We start from the raw sequence: 20528 nt of genomic DNA on the forward strand, positions 1-20528 counted from the left end.
GCTCTCTGGGTTGGAGCCTAGTCTGTGAAGCGCTATTCAGTAGCCTCCCAGCGTCCTGCTGCTGCTTCTCAAAGCGTATGGGATTCCACGTAGGCATTAAAAAAAAAAAAAAGGAAGGAGGAAAAACACACACACACACACACACACAATAATGGAAGAGGAGGGGGAGAAAAGAAAGGGGAAGGGGGGGAGCGGGGAGCAAAAACAAAACAAAGCCAAATAGTCCAGACCAAGAGAGAGGGAGGGGAAAAACCTTTTTTCTTTGCGGGTGGGGGGGACTTTCAAAAAAGTTTTTCCACCGCTCTTTCGCTCTTCCTCTTTCTCCCTCGCTGCCCCCTCCTCGGCGTCAGGTGACTTTTTAGAATTGTAGTAGAACCAGGAGAGCTTGGAGGCTTTGGGGGAGCCCAGTAATGGACTCTGCTTCACTCTCCAAACGGAACACGGCGCTGAAATTACTAGGCTTGGCAGGGGCTCCTCGTCATCGTCATCACCGCCACCATCACCACTCCCCTCAGAGCATGACAGGCTTCGCCGGGCATCCCCACTCCATGGTTCCCACGCACCCTGGGGAGTACGCTGCAGAAAGCCGCCTCGGGCTGAGTCCATTCCGGTCAGAACACATGGGGCACCACTACCATCCTCTCCATCATCATCATCACCACCGCCACCACTCTCATCCTCCTCATCACTCAGCGGCCCTTAAGCTCAGCCCTGCCCCTCAGCCTCATCCCCACCATCCTGTGACAGGCCAAGCCGAGGTGGTACCCAGTCCAGCAGGAGCATTTGGCCCGGCGCAGTCAACAACAGTCCCTTACGCAGTCCCTCACCCAAGTCATGCTCTTTCATCAGGTAGGGAATTCTTCCTGCGCAGAGATCTGACAGCCCCAGTCATGCCAGGGCTCCCTTATCAACACTCTGCTGCTACAGGTTCTCACCATGGAATGTTTGTCTCAACAACAGGTAGCTACCCCGGACACCATGCTCACCACCACCACCACCACCTCCACCACCACCACTCAGAAGCCGGAACTCCCTCGCTTTTTACTGGACTCCACCATGAGCAACCTCCCCATGCAGCTCCAGGTGGCCATCTAAACGGACAGATAAGGCTGGGGCTACCTGGAGAAATGTATGCCAGGTCTGAACCTTTCACGCCAGTACCAGTCTCCAGGACAGATCCTTTTGCTGCTTCCTCCTTCCACGGCTACGGTGGCATGAACCTGAACGTGAATTTAGCTCCACACCACGGCCCTGGGGCTTTCTTCCGCTACATGAGGCAGCCCATCAAGCAGGAGCTCATCTGCAAGTGGATCGAACTGGACCAGACTCCCAAAAAATTATGCTCCAAAACTTTCAGCACCATGCACGAGCTGGTGACTCACGTCACCGTGGAGCACGTTGGAGGGCCGGAGCAGTCCAACCACATTTGCTTCTGGGAAGAGTGTCCCAGAGAAGGGAAGCCTTTCAAGGCCAAATATAAACTGGTCAACCACATCCGAGTCCACACGGGGGAGAAACCTTTCCCTTGTCCTTTCCCGGGATGCGGGAAAGTCTTCGCTCGCTCGGAAAATCTCAAAATCCACAAAAGGACGCACACAGGTCAGTATGGAAAGGTCTTTCTTCATTCGTGTTTTGTTCAACTATCTGCTGCATGTGCGATCTCCCCCACCCCCGCCCGCTATAATTCTACATAGACTTAATACTAGCCAATGAAGACCGGATCAATAGTTTGTTTTGATTGTTGTCTTTCGTTTGAAGAATTGAGGCGTGTGTGTGCATAATGCTGACGTGTATGTGTATGTGCGTATGCAAGAAAGGTCTTCCATGATTTAGATCGGGATTTCCTGGAGAGGGGAGAGTTAAAAAGCCCTATAGAGACGGAAAAGCATCCAATCTTGATGCAAGCTCGCAAATTAGGAGCGAACAATGGAAGTTGCAACTTGTCTAGGCAGTTTTGAGTGATGCTGCTGGGATGCTGCTTCTGCCGCCTTCCTTGTGAGAAAAGCACAGCTGCAAGGTCCCCTCTTTTTGTTTTGTACGAGGAACCCTGCGATGTTTCATCCCAAGTCTTCGTAAGAGCCTTTTCCTTCTTAAAGTGCTACGGAGATTGAAATATGGGAAGGTGCTCTTTAGGAACCTGGGAAGGAAAGAGGGGAGTAGTGGTGTGTGTTTGGAGTTAATTTTGTCTTCCTAGCATGTTCTTTTTGAACGGTCATTGGCCAGAATTATGAAGGAATTTTTTGTCAGAAATAGGAACAATTTCTCGTTAAGACAGAAAGGAAAGTTATTTGAAGGGGAAGACCTTGCCAACACCCTCTTTGACCTCGGAATCCACAGAAGCATCTGTGGTGAATGAATGAAACTGGCGGTATAAAGTTTTCAGACTTCCAAATTCAGCCTGTGAAGTTGTAGAGAGTTAGTTTAGCAGCCGGTCTTCTTAGCTTTTTATTGCCTTCTCCACTCCATTCCTTCCTATCCGACTCTCTTTCTCTCTCACACACACACCAGAAGATAATAAATAAGCCCTTTTGGAAAATTAAATCCGTTCCACTGTGCAGTTTTTTGCACACACACTCCACAGCCTTATAAACTCCCAGGAAAACGACATAATCCTATTGTAAGATATCCTTACAACCCAACGACTCTCTCTCTCTCTCTCTCTCTCTCTCTCTCTCTCTCTCTCTCTTTCTGCAGTTCTAAAATGTCGTAGCCTTAACTGTAGTATGGTTAGGTTAGTCTCCTACCCCCCTCCAAAAACTACGTTTAAAATAAAGCTGTGCATTTGATGGAGAATATTTTGTTACTTATTTTATTTAAAATATTAATAATGCGAATGACACCAAGGCATCTTCGTGTTAGGTAGGAAAGCACTGAAGAGCACAGTTCATCCCTTAATTACAGTGTTTTTCTTAAGTAAACAAACTTTTACTGCCCTTTAGCCGCCTTCTCCTTTGAAGTCTATGAAGCAGAAAATGGTCGGATTCTTGGTAAATTTGACCTACATCAGTGCAACCAGTTGAGTGCCTGGGAAGGGTGCGGGCTTGGAGTTCAGCATTCAAAATGTACTACATTATGTAGTCGTTTCGCTTGAACTTCCCTGCTTAATTAATTTATTTTTGCAGTGGTGGTGGGCTAGGCTTGGGGTGGAGAGAGGGAGAAGTGGAGGTGGAATCCTTAGGCCTTACTACAATGCAGCGTTTTCGACTGACCCACCCCGCCCTAAGTTCTCAAACCCAAATGTTTCTGAAATGGCAATAGAACTTCCTGCAAATTATTCATGAAGACAGTTCTAGATTTAAACGAGAAAATAATTGCCTTCTCAAATATTAATGACGTTGCGTTTCCCTGAGCCTGGGCAGACAGGAATGGGTTTCTGGAGATGAGAGAGAGGGAGGGAAGGAGGGAGGGAGAGAGAACGAACTTAATTCACAATAACGTAGCACAGGTATCAAAAGAAGGAAAGCAAAAATCACTTCCTTACCATCAGAACTGGCCAAGGGACAATTGTGACCAAGGTGGTGTTTAGGCCGCAGTAAGAGAGGTATGTTTTAACTTGTAATTTATAGTGCTGGCGCTGGCAAGCTCAATATCCCTCCTCCCCTCCCCCTCGAGAATTTTGCAAATACTTTAATCCAGTCCCAGAGTTGGGAGGATTATGCTAAAATCTCCAAGCTGTACGTATTGCTCTCCACAGCGAGTCCTGTGAGAGCTACAAGTGTGGGTAGAAAATGGCGGTGTCGACTCGCTGCAGTGTGTGCGCGCGCGCGCCCTTGCCCCCATCCTTCCTCAGTCCTCGCTTCCTCTCTTCCTCTCCCCCCCGCCGCATCCCTCCACCCCCAAACACACACTTTCAAAAGTGCGGCGGGTCAGAGACAAACATTCAAGCACATTTCCTTTTGACCGATACATATTTACGCGCAGGGAATCCGGTCCTTTTAACAGGGGGAACTCTAACATTAACCCTAGGCCTGAAACCATTCATAGATAATGCGCTACAGCCAACAAGGAAGAGCCCCTTTCTGCAATCATTTCTTGTGGCCGAGGCCTTTATTTACCTCTGCCAAGGTGCCGAGGTGTGGAAGGAAGCTGGCCATTTTTATTTATTTTTTTGTTGTTGCTCGCGAGAAACAAGACCGGTCTTATACCACGATGTAACTCACTCCGCCCGATCGCTGGGTTTATGACGGGGCCTCTCCCCAGGGCCTCCTAACTTACTGCTTGCCTGTGCTACACCAATCCGCTTGATTTGTTATTTCAGCTGAGTAGCGGAAGGTCAAACTGTTTCTTTACAAGGAACTATAATTAAAATACTTAAAGAGCCGTCAAAATATACAGATGACCTTCCTTTTCTTTTCTCTCCCCGCCAAAACAAAGCAAAATGAGTAAATACCTTTCGATGCAGGTACACACGGAGCCTCACTTGTCATGCCTAGCCTGCTAAAAACGTCGTTTTCTCGCAGGCCTGAGACCAATATTGGTATTTGCCACCGATATTCTCTAAAATGTGGAACCATATTTTACTCTTTGTAATAACTAGCCGTCCAGCACGGCGGATTTCCCTGAATCATTACACTGACAGAGAATGCTTTTGTAGGGGGGGGGAGTAGCAGTTGCTTAGCTCCCCACCAACATTTCTTAAAGAACACTTTAGCCTTAGCATATTCAGTAGACACAGCTTTTTTTAATTAAAAAAAATGTTTTGTGCTGAAGTCTGAATATACAACATGGCCTCATTAAGGAACTCATGTTTTTAAAATGCTACACAAACAAACACACACTAACACACATATGCACTTACCCTGCTATTTTGGCAACATTTGCCTCTAAGAAACGCATAGTATCCTGACCTTCATTCCCATCCCTGTCAAATGTGCGTTATATCATTTTTTGCGCGACTTTCGTACGCAAGCGTCTCTGTCTGTTGGTTTTTCAGAATAAGGCATCCGTGCCCCGTAGAGACATCAAAGCACGTGGCTTCAACGTGTTTTCCTTTATCGGTGAAGAATCGCCCATGCAGCCTTTGGTGTACAGACTATCTCCAGTAGATTTCCTGGGGAATCTGGCTTCCTTCCGTCTCTCACCCCTCCTCACCTTTCCAATATCTCATCCCGCTTATGGTGTTTAATATGTTTCCAATGCATATCATCTAGCCAGATCAATGAGTTCTCCCATGGACAATGCACTATGGACTGCGTCGTTGTTTTTCTCTTTCTCTCCGCTGCTAAATAGGTCCCGGTCTGTTAGTTTCTGCAGATTTTCCTTGATAGCAAAATGAAATCTTGGCCTACTCAGTAAGGCGTTGGCTTTCCGAGCAGAATGCTACTGAGATACTTCTAGATCATTAATCTATACTAAGGATATGAAGTGGAAAGATACTCTATCGTAGATTATTCTCCAGAAACTACCAGAACTGCCTTTAGGTTAAGTTATGTATTAATTTAGTTATTTCCATATGAATTTGAGAGAGGTGAAAGAGGTTATGATAGATAGATAGATAGATAGATAGATAGATAGATAATGATATAGATAGATAGATAGATAGATAGATAGATAGATAGATAGATAGAGTTAGATATAGATAGATAGATCGATAGATTTCTAAACCTGTGCAACACTGGTTCAACCGTGGTATATGTAAACGATGGTTTTAATGAGCTGGCTGCTGACATTTGCTCATCGTTTCCTCCGAAGCCTACTTTGCAATCCCACTTTCCTCCAGAGCCTATTGGCAAGGTCAAATGTGAGCTCTTGTGCGACTCTGTGTGCGCGCGCAAGAAGAAGGCGCCTTGCAGCATGTGGAGTTGTTTATGTGGGAGTGCCCGAGACTAGTAAGAAGCTATGCACCACAAGGCCACGAATCCGTAGGTTCTGGGGTTTCAGATCCTAACCTAGGTTATGTAGCCATCTCTGAAGTAAAGGGGTTGTCAGGTGAGAGAGCTTGGAGGGGCATTTGTGAGATGGGAAATATGTGTCCATACGGACACGGTACGGATAAGAGGAGCGAGCGAGATGGACAAGGAGCCTAGGGAAGAGAAAGCGTTGTCCCACCTCGTCGCCCCAGGCCCTTCATCCAAGGCCTGGAACATTTCCACCCTTCCTCTGGAAGGCAGGCATTGATAGGGATGAACACACAAACTCACACAGGAAGCTTCCCCCCTTTGTCATTTCAGAAGACCCCACAGCTTTAGAGATCTCTCCTCACACCCTTGTAATCCTGTTCACATACAGTGCTGCTAGGCGCTTCTGCTGGCTTTGGCTCCACGGCCACTGCTGGGAAATCGAGGTGGGGCGAGGGCGACAAGAGCTCATCGCTCAATAACCTGTGACCTGCAGACACGCCACCCCGCCACCCCAATAAAACCCGCACACCCGCACCTTTCCCCACCCTGGTCCTTTACGCAAAGTCTCCCTGGATTCCCTCTTTTCCTTGCAGGCGAGAAGCCCTTCAAATGCGAGTTCGAGGGCTGCGAGCGCCGCTTCGCCAACAGCAGCGACAGGAAGAAGCATTCCCACGTGCACACGAGCGACAAGCCCTACAACTGCAAAGTGCGAGGCTGTGACAAGTCCTACACGCACCCCAGCTCCTTGCGGAAGCACATGAAAGTCCACTGCAAGTCCCCACCTCCCAGCTCGGGCTACGAGTCGTCCACCCCGTCGCTGGTGTCGCCGTCGTCGGACTGCGGCCGGGAGCCCCCTCAGCCGCCGCCGCCGCCGCCACCACCACCACCTCCCGCAGCGGCTTCCTCCACCCAGGCGGCAGCGAACCTGAGCGAATGGTACGTGTGTCAGAGCTCAGGGGCCAGCGGCATCCCGACTCCACCCAGTAACTCTCCGTCACCTCACCCGGGAGAGGCCGCTTACACGAACTGCGAGCCCCGGCCCACTTATTAAAGTCAATACGGTAGGATGGCCCGCCGGCGGCGGCGAGACTGCATTGTTCTTTTCGGGGTGCTGTGGATCCTTGGCTCACACTGGACGAACGGCGGGTCGGCAAGGCCCGGTTCTTGGGGGAGGGGCGGAAATCGATCCCAGGCCTGGGGAGCAAGCCCCTCCCCCTCCCCCCTCCCCAGCCTCTTCCCTCTTCCCCCAGTCAGTCACCTTCGATCAGAAATGCTGCACAGGCTATCCGAGAGAAGATACATGGGGGGGGGGTGGACAAACCTCCTCCCTCTCTCCCCCACCCCCGTTTTGTATTTATTATGGCACAGAGGACAGCAGACCCCCCCTCCCGCCACCTCCACCTCCCCGCACCTCTTTCCATGAGCTCTTCTTTTTATTTTACACCCTCCCAGGGCAGACTCCGCGGACCAACTCCTTCCCATACGTTTACAATGGCCTCGATTTGAATGGAAACATCCTTTTGTATCAATGAACCAAAGTGTTTTAATACGGATTTCTAGCTGTACAGCTGCGATCGTCGGTGCTGGTATCTTGTGATGGTGTTTTTTCTTGGACAGTTTTATTAGCCCAGTGTCTGGATTTTAATTGGGTTTCTTGGCGGGGGTGGGGGGCTGTGTGCGTGTGCTTTTTTTCCAAAAAGGAACATCAGTATCTATAAATATATTATTTGTTACCGAACTGTACAACAAATCGATCAATTAAATACTTTGATTAATTTACCAGTTCAGTTGACGTTTTTTTCGGGGGGGGGGAAATCTCTTTACTGCCCCTTTTTCACCAGTATATTCTTCCCACTTGTCACTAATAAAACAGACCCAAGGGTGGCTTAATGATTTATGGTACATTTTAATTTACACTAGTAATGGATTTAAATGCATAAACATATTCTCCTTTTCTCTTTCCCCTCCCTCGCATTATTTCTGTTGAATTGTGAGTTCTTGTGATTCCTTAGTGGATGGAAGGTGAGATCCATGTTAATTGGAGAGAAGGGGGGGAGTTGTTATGAGTGACGTAATTGTGTTGAGTTGCTTGGATTGTCCAAAAGGATTCACGACGTGTCGATTTTTTCTGAACCCGTGGTGTAAACCCAGTGGTGGTCTGGTTTTCAAACGCACAACAGTAGTTATGTAAAATAACAATTCGAAATATTAATTATTATTTTTTGTAAAGGTAAAAATAAAATGGTTTTAAAATCTTGAACATATGTCGAGGTCTCTAAAGCTATATGATTCTTATCAGCCCTATGCGAGTCCTTGTCTCTAGCGAATTCCCCAGACGGAGGGGTGGAATGCTTGTGGAAATATTATTATATGGATTTCATTTACTGATTGTAGCTCCTAAACGCATCACTTTGTAGTAAGACCCATATACTTCAATGAAACTTATTTACAGGAAGTATATTTAGGAATGAGGGAGGGGGCGTGGTTCATTCTAATCGATTTTTAAACTATGGAAAGGCCCATTTGTCTGTAGGCGCTATAAGATCTTAGCCAAAACACTTCTACAAAGCCATTTCCTTCAGTTCAGTGAAGGAGAGTGAAGCAAAACGTCCAGCCCAGTCTCTGGGTTAGCCATGTACACACCACCAGCAACAGAAATTTCTTATTTCCTGTGGAATGTATTATCCCTAGAGCAGTCAAGTACAACATTTTCCTGTTGCCTAGAATGTGGTTCCAAAGGGAATGTGCTCTGAGCGTGAGTGAGGAGGGATAATATCAAAACAATATATCCTCTCCTACCTTCCTTAACATTCCCACGTTTCTGAACTCTTTCTTTCTCTCTATCTTCCTTGTGCAGCAGGACCATATGCTTATTTACTCGGAAGTAAGTTCCACTGAGTTCATTGGGACATCCCAGTGAAGTGTGAACACCGTGGTACTTACGTCTGAAGATGGGGCGGTTGGTGTCATTCAGGCATTCACATTTAAAAAATAAAAAAATAAAAATAGAAGAAAGTCTACCTATTTGGGTATCAATCCATCTATCACCTATCTACCTTTTGAACAATGTGCATGACTTGGTTCCCCATTCCTTCTCACTGCCTCAGCGAGAGATCCTTAATAGATCGTCGAGTTAAATGGACGAAACATAGCAAACAAAGAAATAACCATCCCGTCCCGATTCTCAGGATAAAAATTAAAACAAGATATTCGTTGCCATTACTGCTGCTGCTCGTTTACTCCCTCTGATCTAGTGGAGCCGTCGTGGAAATGAGAAGGTAGAGATGGATGGATGGAGGCCATCTGCGAAAGATGCTTCCACCTTGTCTGGAGTTGGGTTGCCCCCTCCCGGCTCCGTCCCTCGGCCCTCCTCCTCCCTCTCCCTTTTCTTCTTGATTTCTTTCTTTGCAGAAGCGGTTTTTGGATGTGTAGGCTAATCACCTTTAATTTTTCATTTGCTTGTTACAGATGTCTATCCCGTTGCTCTCAAGGTAATCTAGACAGAGGCAGCTGAAAAGCCCCGCATCTTATGCCTTAGACATCAAAGCAGTCTCTCACAATGAAAGTATTTCTTCGCAACGGTGAATCTTCATGGTGAGTTAAGATTTCTATAGCAATAGGCAAGTCATACTTAAAAAGAGTGAAAAGCGAAGTCTGGAGCCCGTCCAGTCTTTTCATGAAGGACATAATATTTAGGTCTAACAGATTCTCTCTCATTCTCCCCATCCCCTCGCCGCTCAGTTTCTTTCTCCCATCCTCACCGATGTATATATAAAAAAACAGAAAACACCCCAACAGTGCCAAAACCACATCACACACACACACACACATTTGTATGTTGTGTTCGTGATGGACGTGGAGTATGCATATTTTCCCTCCGAATTTCCGGGGCAAGAAAACCCCCACGCGAATGGGGGTCCTTGTTCCAGCCCATAATCAGAATGGATAAGAATGTCAGGAAGAAAAAGGGGGCCGCCTGAATCGCCGTCCGCCAGTTCACTTTTGTTTCTCTCCTTCTGGGCCATGATCAGAGACGGCCTTTGGGATTTGATGGCGACTTTTCTAAAGGCGAGGAAATGGGTTTGAAGGAGGGAAAAGAAAAGGAGAAAGGTCTAATCAAGCCCGGCCTTGTTCAAAGGCTCTGATTTTTATTTTATTTTTTTTGGTTGGAGGGTGGGGGTTGAAAGTGTGAGCTTTATGGTGCATCAACATGCCACGTTAGGATCGCTATGGTAATGAGCCTAGCAATAGCAAGCGCCCTTGAAAAGGAGGCACACTCCATTCGAGACAGTCTATTAAGATACATTTGCACTGACCTTTGGTTTCATGCTAGCTTAATACATTCAATCTGCTCTTCCTCAGAGATGGACTTCCTCCATCTCGTCCCCTTCGGCTTGCTTTGCTGGCTTGCTCTCTAAGGAGGGCTTTTGTTGCAGCATCTTGGATCTTTGCGATTAAGAAACCGAAGTAGGGGAGGGCGGGAGGGGGCGAGGCGGTTTTATAAGAGCTACCAGTGTCGAGTGAAATTTTGCACCCATGGAAATCTGGGGCTGGGCTGGGACTCAATAGTAGAGGACCCACTTTTGTTCAAAGCAGCCCATCTGGCTAGAATAGGACTGCTCAGGAGCAAGTCAGTAGTGGACCAGTTTTGTTTACTAGTGAGCTCACAAAACTCTTGTCTCCACGCCCCTAGCCTTAACCCTCCTAAGACATCCTACAAGCACGGTCCAAACAGTAGCTGGTGTCACTATTCTTATTCATAAATGTATATATTTGCTGATCTTTGCTTTGCAAGTAACATTTCGATATTTCTGTGTCTGACTCCATCCTCCTTAGGATCTAGCTCCTTGCTGAATGCTGCGGCTTTAAGTTGCTTTTTGACACTATTTCCTTCTTTGTAAACACACACAGTCACATCCACACACACACACACACACACACACACACTGCTGAAGATAGAGACTGAACTAGAAAGGGATGCCATTTCCAGAACAAAGACTGAGGAATCTTCTGAATTTCTTGACTCTTTCACGGAAACAAACAAGGACTAGATCCTAGGTGTGTGGCAAAAACCATGTCCCAAGAAATTAGGGTTTAATGCCTTCCAGGGCTACAGAACTTGACACTCCCAAGTCTGAGGCCACGGACGATGGGCCACGGTCCCGGGAAAGTTAGAAGTCCATGTTCCAGTAATTGTCTTCTTGTTTATTTTATCCAAGTACCCCAGTGAATAGGGGAAAAATAAACACGCCGAACAAAAAAAAAATTCAAACAGTCGAGTCGTCTTTAGTGCTAGCCCTTGTGGCTGAATAAAAAAGGATGGTCCAATTTCTATTGAGCTGAAAAATCTTTGAAGTGGGAGTTATTATCTGAGAAATTCCTCCTCGTCGCCCTAACAACGCTGATGAAACGTAAAAAGGTTCTTTGTCAGCGATTTGTTCTCCCCTCTGTCAAACTCCCTCTGCCCCGTTAGCTGGGACCGTTTCTAAAGAGATGGAACCAAACTTCTTAAAAGATAACGTTGGGATGGAGACAGAAAATGTCCCAGTATACAATCAGATACATACATCTACCTACGTCTGTCTGCCTATGTCTGTCTCTCTGTAGGTGGAGGGGGGCGTGTAGCTCTAGGGTGGGGAGGGTGGGAGGGGGAAACGAGAGGGGGGTGGAGAACGAGAGCGAGAAAGGATCCCTTCTGCTTTCCGAACTTCTCAGCCCCAGAGGAACTGGATCTTCTATTCCGAACTCATTGGCTTGAATTCTGCCCAAGCCTTTGTTCTTTGCACAAAACCCAACTTCCTACGAACGCCGTCCATGAACACCAAGTCTGTAGCTGCTGAACCTCGCTACCCTCCCATTATCCCAGTATAAAGAATGCAACAGCTCGTACATGCCTTTATTGCAGGCTCGGCTCGTGTTAATGCTGAGACTACCTACTAAAAAGCACGTTTCTCTACTGCAGTGCACTAAAATGGTTACGCCTTCAAAGCGATGGCTTCCATATGTCTCAATGTTTTATTATCAGCGAGTGGAAAGAAAAGTAACAGCATCCCACTCACTCCGCAACTTGGTACTCTCAATTGGGAGGAAAAAACAACAACAACACCAAACTCAAGAGTCCATAGATGTCTTTGGGAATGAGATAGTGGCTTGGAGAATGCACTGCTCACCAGTTTAGCATTTCTGCCACACTGGTAGTTTTGGGTCCCCATGAAATGGTAGCATCGTTGTTGGGCCCTCTTTTGTCGCAGCCAAGTGCTGAGTGTAAACTATTGGCAGTGATCCCAGTAAGTTTTTGTTGGCTCAGAGGCTGAGGAAAGAAGAGTGGTTTAACTGGTGCCTGTTTATTGGAAGATACTGGGCCTTGCATTATGGAGGCCGTCTTAGGAATTCGCAAGCACCCTGTCCATACCTCAGTTAGCAGAAGGATTTGTCGTTTAAACCAATTGTACATCATCAGTTCCAATCCATATGTGAAATAAGTCCTAGTGAAATAAATAATAATGACTTCTATGTATCGTGTTTAGTTTTGAAATGTTTCCAGCGGGACTCTGTGGTCCTAAACAATTTCTGAAGTAATAAGCTTCTTTGAAATAAGTGAGATTCATCTTAAATTTAGGCATTTATTCAGGATTGAGGTTTAAATAGCACTTGCCTTAATCAGAATGAAAAATATAGACAAAAGAAGAAACACAACGCAACTCCCACCCACCCACACTATAGTATTAGGGCAATACTTTTATTAGGCCAACAAAAACGTCACAAAATAGTGAGGAAGTTTTTGAGATCTCCAAAAGTTGAGACTTCAGCAAAACGGAGTGGGGGGGGGGAGAGAAAAATCGTGGCGTTGGTATCATTCTTAAAAGGGGGTGTGAGAAAAGATAGCGGAGTAAGGATGACTCCTAATGAAGCTTCCATAGGAGTAAGCCCCATTGAAAACAGTGGGACTTGTGGGTAAGCGAGGATTGAGCTGTAAGGCTGCAATCAGATACACATTGACCCGGGAGTAAATGTAAATCCCATTGAACTCAGTGTCACTTACTTCTGCATAGATAGTATAGGTTTTAAAAAGGGGGGGGGGAGAGGTTCTCCTAGGTACTTTCCAAATTTCAGGTTACATCTTCTAGGATGATTGGGTAAGGAAACACACAATGAATGATTCCTCACTATTGAATACAGGAACTTCTGTACATAAGGATATCTCATTTTTTAAAAAACTGATTTCAAAAAAGGAAGATTATAATCCAAATTCAGTTTCCAATCTACCAATAGATGCAGTTTTCCCCCAGGGGTTTAATGTTTCTTTATTTTAAAAGGATATTTGTACAAATTCTGCGTAGTGTTATTGTATCTTTAAATATTTACGAAGCTTCGGTGCTTCTTTTTATAAAGATGAATTAAAATGTTTTATTTTTCGCCCTACCGTGCTATTTCTGAAAAGTTTCTTTTAACAATCCCCTCCTATCACTTGTACACTAAACAGCAAAAGGAAAAATCAATTCTACGCAGCAACCATGTATAATTTGGGTCGGTTTCTAATGCGATGTAATAGCAATTATTGTTGTTGGAATATTATGGACATGTTATGGATTTTTAAATAAATAAAAAAACGAATATTGGATGAAAACGTCATTGCTATCTGAAAACTCAATCTTATGGAGAAATAATTTGTACTTTTAAAATAAAGCCCTCCATGAGAAATATAAAACTTGCTTCTTTGTGATTAAATTCGTCTTTACTTTTCTCTTTTCTCCCCCCCCCCTTCCAGCTGATTCTTTGAAAATCAAGTATCCGTTGTGGCTTCAACAATGCCCCTAGAAAATGATAAACGATTCTCTCAAGTTAGGGTTGGAAAGCTATGGTGCCCAAGAAATGGTTTGGCGCAGGAAAATAATATCTGCTTTCTACTACACTAGTGTTTTGTTTTTATAAATATTTCCAGAACTGCGGGGGTGGGATTGTCTTGTTTTTAAGAAGTTAGTTCACTGGCAGATAGTAATCAATCCCTTTTTCAATGTGAATAGTCCATAATGAGTCCCCTCAAATTTCTCCGCCTTCCCACAACTGTATATATCTATCTATCGAACGCTGCTAGCTGTCTATGCCTACTACTGCGTTTTGCTGCACATGCGCATTGTGCAAGTCGTTGATTCGCCTTTCTCCTGCTTGGAAATATTATCAGTGCAAGACCGGAATCCTATGCGCGCTCACTCGACAGTAAGTCCCGTCGAAATCAGTTGGAGCAAGCAAGCTATATATAGGATAGGGCTGTCATTGCACAAAAGAAGGACAGGCCACTAAAATCAGCGAGACTCACACCCAAGTAAATGTGTGTGATGGCTAGCGTCTGTAGCACTTCCTTTTTGCTGGGAAGGAAGGTGTGCTTATACAAACGGTGCTTAGATCTGAGTAAAGCTGGGATAGGGCGATCGGTTGACTGCCCATTCCTTGGTGTGTTCGGAAGCAAGTCCCCCTGTGCTACTCTCTAGCAAGTGTGTTGAGGCTTCCATTCCACCTTAGTTGTGCTCCTCACACTCCTTGCTTGCATTCTTCACAGAATGCATCTGTGTTACTATGCATCTACAGAAAGCCGAACTATATGACCAAGGTGGGGTAGAGGAAGACCAGGTTAGTGGAACGTGGGAAAGGAGATCAAGGAAGTGAGGGGAATGTGGGTTGTTCTACAGACGGCAAGGTTGGCGAGTAGGAAGCACGACGACAAAAAACAAAACAAAACAACGCCCCCTAACCCCAACCCAACGCTGGAGAGTCGGTGACTATTAAAGCCAAGAGTTATATGGCCCCTAATCGCAGACAGAAGCCCTGTAATCATCATTGCACTCGGCTGTAGTCAGCAAGACATGGAAGGTTCCCTCGGACAACATGGGGAGAGACGTGTGGGCAGGCTTCCCTGCTTTTTCTATAGACGCTGCTGCCTTTTTCTTCCTTTAATGCTGACAATCCATTTCGGATGGCTTCCTCCCCTGTTGCTTTCTAGCATCGATCCCCATGCAAGCCCCTGCATTGTGCGGACGCATTAATTAAAGACCATTCATTTCACAAAAGGCCATTTGTATCTTTAGGAAATGAAGATTAGAAATATGAATCAGGACGGCCGAGCCCCGTTTCCGCCCAGGCACACTATACAAGGGAGAGGGGCTGGGGGGGGGGGAGGCAGGCAGAAGAAGAAAGGACCTTCGGGGTCTTTGCAACCTCCTTTAATTGAATGCCCATAAAAACGAATGGCCCGCGCTTCTCTCTAGAAGTATATGACCCGGGGGGTGGTGATGATCCGCCCTCGCCGCCCGGCTTCTTGCGTAGAGACGGTTAGATTCGAAGGTAGTGTCAGGGAATGTCAGGCGGAAGCTGGCTCTCGGGTCTTGGTCCGGTTCCTGGAAAGACATTTCCGCTTTCCGAGTAAAGGACCAGGAATGTTTCAGAAATGAAAGTTTTGCCAGGAGGAACACAATGGACACTTTCGGGTTAGAGGTTGCGAGCCACGCAGCCACGATTTAAGTTGACTTTGTGCGAAGTTCCCTGCGCTCTTGGAAGAAACGATGTATGTGTAGTGTGTTACGTGGAGATCCAGAGAAATTCATGCCATGTTCGTTTGCAGGCATACAACACAGCTTCCATGAATTGCTCTCCTGAAATCTTTGTTCGAAACAACTCTTGAAATCTACCAGGGGTCGTGTCACTACGGAGTGAAGGAGTACCCTCTCGTCTTCTTGCCTGCTTCCCATACAATTCAATGGGGCTTGCACAAGAGGCTCCTCCGGTGGATTGTGTTTTACACATTTTCAGGCCCGGTATACAGTGGCGTAGCGTGGGTTGTCAGCACCCGGGGCAAGGCAAGTAATTTGCGCCCCCTAACCCGTGGATTTGCGCCCCCTAACCCTAACCCCCAGATGTTGCGCCCGGTGCGGCCGGCCCCCCTGCACCCCCCACGCTACGCCACTGCCGGTATATTCACATCCAGTAGCTAGCTACAACAAATGGAAACGAGGGGCAATGTCGTCTATGCTGACTAGGCACCCTGAGGGCCAGAGTGTTCCATTATGTCGATGAGAATAGAGAGATTTGAAACCTTAACGCTTAACTTTCTAAGTGGTACTGACCGCTAAGCACACACACATAAGGATTTGGGAGGCAAGCCTAGCCTTGATTTCATGTAATGTGCTCAAAGGATGGGTCCAATGAGATGACTGGGTATTACAGGTCAGATAGATACACGCTACAACTGGCGCACACAGTCGCGTGAACTTAGCATCGTGGCGTTCCCACGTACATCAGTCCTGTTGTTGGCGTCATAACCAAAGGAAGAAGTAATAGAAACCAGAGTAAAATTAGGGAATTAAAGGTAATCGAGTGTCCTCTCCTGCTTTCACTCCCCACTTTTCTCATGCGCACCAGAAATAACCCCAGTTTCACTTAAATCCCAGCATGTTATCTGGGTCATATGTTCATTTGCTTACACTCACATTATTTTAGGTTACCTTCTGAGAATGGTGATTTCCAAATGAAGGCGAAAATGCATGGAGACATGCAGACACCTATTTAAAGCACGTTCTTCCTTTGAGCCTCATGCAACCTCTTAACCAAAGAGTAAGTCTTCTTTTGATAGAAAAGAATTCATTTTTATATAATATAATTCCTATTCCGTAGAGATAGGATGCAGAAATGATACATCATCGGGATTTTTTTATTCCCTTCTTCTTACTTGTTTATTCAAAAGAACTGCTGCAACCTTTGCAAAGGTGCAAAATGTTTCCTTTCTTTCTATGCATGTTCAGGAACTAAAGAAAATTCGGGAATTGTGCAGCTACAGTATGTGGTAATTAGTTCTTTAAAAACACACACAGAGAGTGAAAACAATGCAAAAATGATCAGCATCATTATAAATGTTTTATTTTCACGGATAGATCCTGAATGATATATTGAAAGAGCAGTTCCTTCTTTTGCAAATTAACCTTTGAACCTTGGCTGAATCCCATCGCCACTGCTACGTCAGTAGCATTCAAAATGCAGTTTGAAGAAGGTAGGTTTACTTTTTCAAAACTGTTTCTGCACATCTTTCTTCCTCTTAAGAGCAAATAAATCGATGAAGATTGCAGAACGTGCAAAATTTCTAGCAAGTTCTTAGGGGGGGGGAAATGGATTCAAAATATTTCATGTGACGTTTCCTAAATATGGGGGTGGAATAAACCTCTCGATCAATGCATAAATTTGGAAAATTACTGAATGATCCAACGTCTCCTTCCCTTTTTGAAAGAAACCTGATCACTTTTCAGTTACGTATATACTTTTTTTAAAAAAAAGATTTCTACTTAACCGTGAGAACTTCCTATATTATCTCCCAATATTTTTGTCCCTTTTCTCTCTGTATGTTTTGGAGTGTTGGGGACCTCGATCCACAGCCCAGTTAAGCGAGGGGCTTCATTTATTACCTGTTTCATTGGCCTTCAGTGTGGCTCAGTCGGTTTAAATACACTTACTCTCGTCTGACTGAATGGTGGCAGAGTTCTCAGATGCTTTCACATAATAAGCCAACCGTTTATATTATTCCTCTTTAAAACTGACTACCTCAAGGCTTAGGTAAAGTTGTTCTTCACTGAAACGTCGAAAACAACCCCACAACCCACCTCATCTGAATCAATCTCATTAATCTCAACTGAACTACTTGAGAGGCGAAAAATGTAGCCATGCAACATAGTGCCATTGTTTTATTGACTCCGAATCTATTCACAAGTGTCGAGTTTGAAGATATTACAGCACTCTTTAGCATATTTATTTATTGATATGGCTAGAACAATATATCTCCAGGTAGCCCGTGACAATTTTATTCTCTCCCTTAGCAATAGCTTAGCTATGCTGCTAAACATCCTGATAAATCTGGTCCCTACTACAACTGCTTGTATTTTTCCTAAACTTGAAAATGTTGTTGGTGGTGTGTGGGTGTGGGTGGGTGTTACACAAGCACACAAAAGAAAAACAGCAACGTTTGATTGGGGATAGGGAGTACCTCAGATTATTTTTTTAATCGTCCAGGAAACGGTCCAATTTAAGAGGGGGGGAAACAGTTGTAAAAATTCAGACACTCCTTTAAGTGTGAAATATCATTTCATTGTGCAAAGTTAAAAAGAGAGTCGGTAATCCAACTTCCGGAAAGTGTTCTGAATTATTTCAGCAGACTCTTTTAAAGGGGATTAGCAGGGCTTTAGGGGCACAATCCTTCTGTTTTATTCAATCTCTGATTTTATGTTATAATTACGAGATGTAAAGCCTCTTGAATTAGTATGCAGCCGTGGTCCAGACATTATGCAGGTGCTATTCTAATCATTCAGCTTTTTAATTAAGGGACGAGGTAAGAAAACAGAATAATAAAAACACTTTTGTGAGAGCTGAGAAAATTGTGAGCGACTGAATGAAAGAAGCCTTTATACCTTCTCCTGACAGGTCAGACACCAATTGCCTGACTTACGACCTTTTCTTGGTGAAACAAGGCTGAACAGCTTTCTCACCTTGTTCCCATTATATGGCTTTTATACTCGTGGAGAACTTATGGAAATGCCAATAAGATTCTTTCTTAAATTGAGGGGTGGGAGGCAGGGAAGCCGTAGATATTTCCATTATAATAGATAGGTAGTTTATAAGAAATTACTTCCTCTCTTAACATTCTCAAATGGGTGGCCAACGTGGATATCAGCGATGGCCACTAGCATTAATTATTTGTCTTTTTTAAAAAAAGAGAAAAATGTTTCCTTTGGATGTAATCCTGGCATAAGGCAATTCCAGGAGGGAGGGGCTGCAGTGGAATAAGCATCGCTGGTGTTTAGTTATATGTTCCAACTTCCAAGCATAAAGTTTCTGAATTAGGCCCTTAGCAGATTAACAGAACAAACGTAGCCACGTCTACTCATAAGTAGTTAAATCAAATGGACTTGCTCCCAGGTAAATGAGGCTAGGATCGCCCCTGAAGTCTACTCTGAAGGTTGCCCACAAGCTAAATAAATGGGATTTAAACCTATTAATTTAGGGCTGCAGTCCTAAAAAAAGGAGAGTTAAAAAAGGAGAGTTATCAGATGTTTTTCATTGTAAAGCCCAGTTGTAGTTAAACACTCTCCTCTAAGAGTGTGATCCTAACTACTTTTAGTGAAACGTAAATACCGCTGTGTCCAGCGGCGTTTACTTGGGAGTAAACTAGTAAACCATTCCACCATACTGACGCTGCTGCAATCCTATGTCCACTTCACTCTTCCCGTCAGTATAGTGTAGCTTGTTTGCTTGTTGGACTACAACTCAAGAAAACCCAGGTTCAGTTTCTCCACCCATACCCAGTTGTGAAGCTCCCTGCACCATCTTGGGCCGGTTACCTCCTCTCAGCTTAGCCTAACTCACAGGGTTGTTGTTAAACAGTAAGAGGCAAGTGGAGAAATATGTGCGCCCCTCTCTGCCCTAGAAGGAAGGGTAGCATAAACATGGAATGAAATGAAGCCAATTCAACCCATCTCGACTTGCTCTTAAATAGACGTGCGCAGGCTTGGGCCGCACCAAAATATCAACAAATCTGACCTCAAGCAGTGTGGTCATTATTTCTCCAACGCAAGAAACTGAGGATTGTTCTGGTGGTATATGCTGGAAAGCACTGTAAGGCTTTCAGATACTCGACTGGCATTACCTCGACCGGGTTGAAGGCGGCCTAAAGAGCATTTCCAGGACGTCTCCATTCTAGGCACTGCTATATCTCTTCATCAAGGGAGCTGCATCATGTGCTCACACCTGGTCACGCCCCCTGACCCGAAGCCCCGCCCTCTAACTCCTGACGAGTCTGGTTACGAAGAGTCTGGAGGAGAGGAGGAAGGCACTCACATGCCATGAAGTTCCCTAGGTGACCCTGGCCAGCCGTTGACTCTCAGCCTAACCTACCTCACAGGGTTGTTGCGAGGATCAAATGAGGGCAGGGAGAACTATCTACGCCACCTTGGGCTCCTTGGAAGAAAGGTGGGGTGTTAGTGTAAGGTGGGTGTCAACCCTTTTTAGTTCAGTGTGGGAGAAACCCAAGTGCAGCTTAACATTAACCCGATTCTCACCATGTTTATTTGGAAGTAAGTCACCTAAACCTACCCAGTTTCTGTAGGTATTCTTAGGACTCGTTCCTCGCAGGTAAGAAATTCCGCTCAAATCGGTGGGACCGCTATAGAAATGAACTGTCAAAGGCTGAAATCCCAAGCCCTTCAATTCGTGACTTAATGGGCTGTCAGCAAGAGGAGTTTGGCCGTTCCATTTCAATTGCTCTCCCACCACCTAAAAGGTCCAAGCCCCACATCCCAAACTGACTTGTGTCTCCCTCTGCCCAGGGCAGCGGGGCTCTTGACACAGACTTCATCGGTGACAGTTGGATCGCTCCTCGAAGGATTTTGGAATTCCCTCGGTCAGATCCAGATTCACTCCATGATGTGTTTGCGCGTGAGCGAGTGACTGAATCGATCCAGCGTAGGCAGAGGTCCATTTCTCTTTCCCTCCTCCCCTTGGTTTGCCTTTGCAACTAATTGTATTTGCAAGAAGAAAGGCAAAGTTTGTTCTTTGGTTCTTGGAAGGAATATTAATAGGAGGAGAAAGAGGCGGGGCAGGGGCTGGGTGGGGGAGAGACCGGCTGGACTTTGGTGCACTGTATGCAAATATAGTGGG

The 20528-nt window shown here is 45.4% G+C and overlaps 1 protein-coding gene across 8 annotated transcripts; it reads left to right on the forward strand.

The window, feature by feature from the left end:
- Positions 1-189: 189 nt before the first annotated feature.
- Positions 190-15471, forward strand: LOC308584944 (zinc finger protein ZIC 4-like). Of its 8 annotated transcripts, none has more exons than XR_014007051.1 (4): positions 190-1599; positions 6434-6901; positions 9309-9434; positions 15457-15471. XR_014007051.1 is itself a non-coding variant. In XM_081190333.1 (4 exons), the coding sequence occupies exons 1-4, from the start codon at positions 411-413 to the stop codon at positions 7435-7437; spliced, it is 1566 nt and encodes a 521-aa protein (XP_081046459.1). In that variant the 5' UTR covers positions 192-410; the 3' UTR covers positions 7438-9299. The 8 variants fall into 8 exon arrangements, 6 of the variants coding, with proteins under 6 accessions (XP_081046457.1, XP_081046458.1, XP_081046456.1 ...); XR_014007052.1 differs by lacking the exon at positions 15457-15471 and adding an exon at positions 10677-11106; XM_081190333.1 differs by lacking the exons at positions 9309-9434; positions 15457-15471 and adding an exon at positions 7293-9299 and having other exon boundaries at positions 192-849; positions 961-1599; positions 6434-6776.
- The last annotated feature ends 5057 nt before the right edge of the window (positions 15472-20528 follow it).

Source organism: Podarcis bocagei (assembly GCF_964188305.1).
Source record: "Podarcis bocagei genome assembly, chromosome: 4".
Classification (NCBI taxonomy): Eukaryota; Metazoa; Chordata; class Lepidosauria; order Squamata; family Lacertidae; genus Podarcis; species Podarcis bocagei.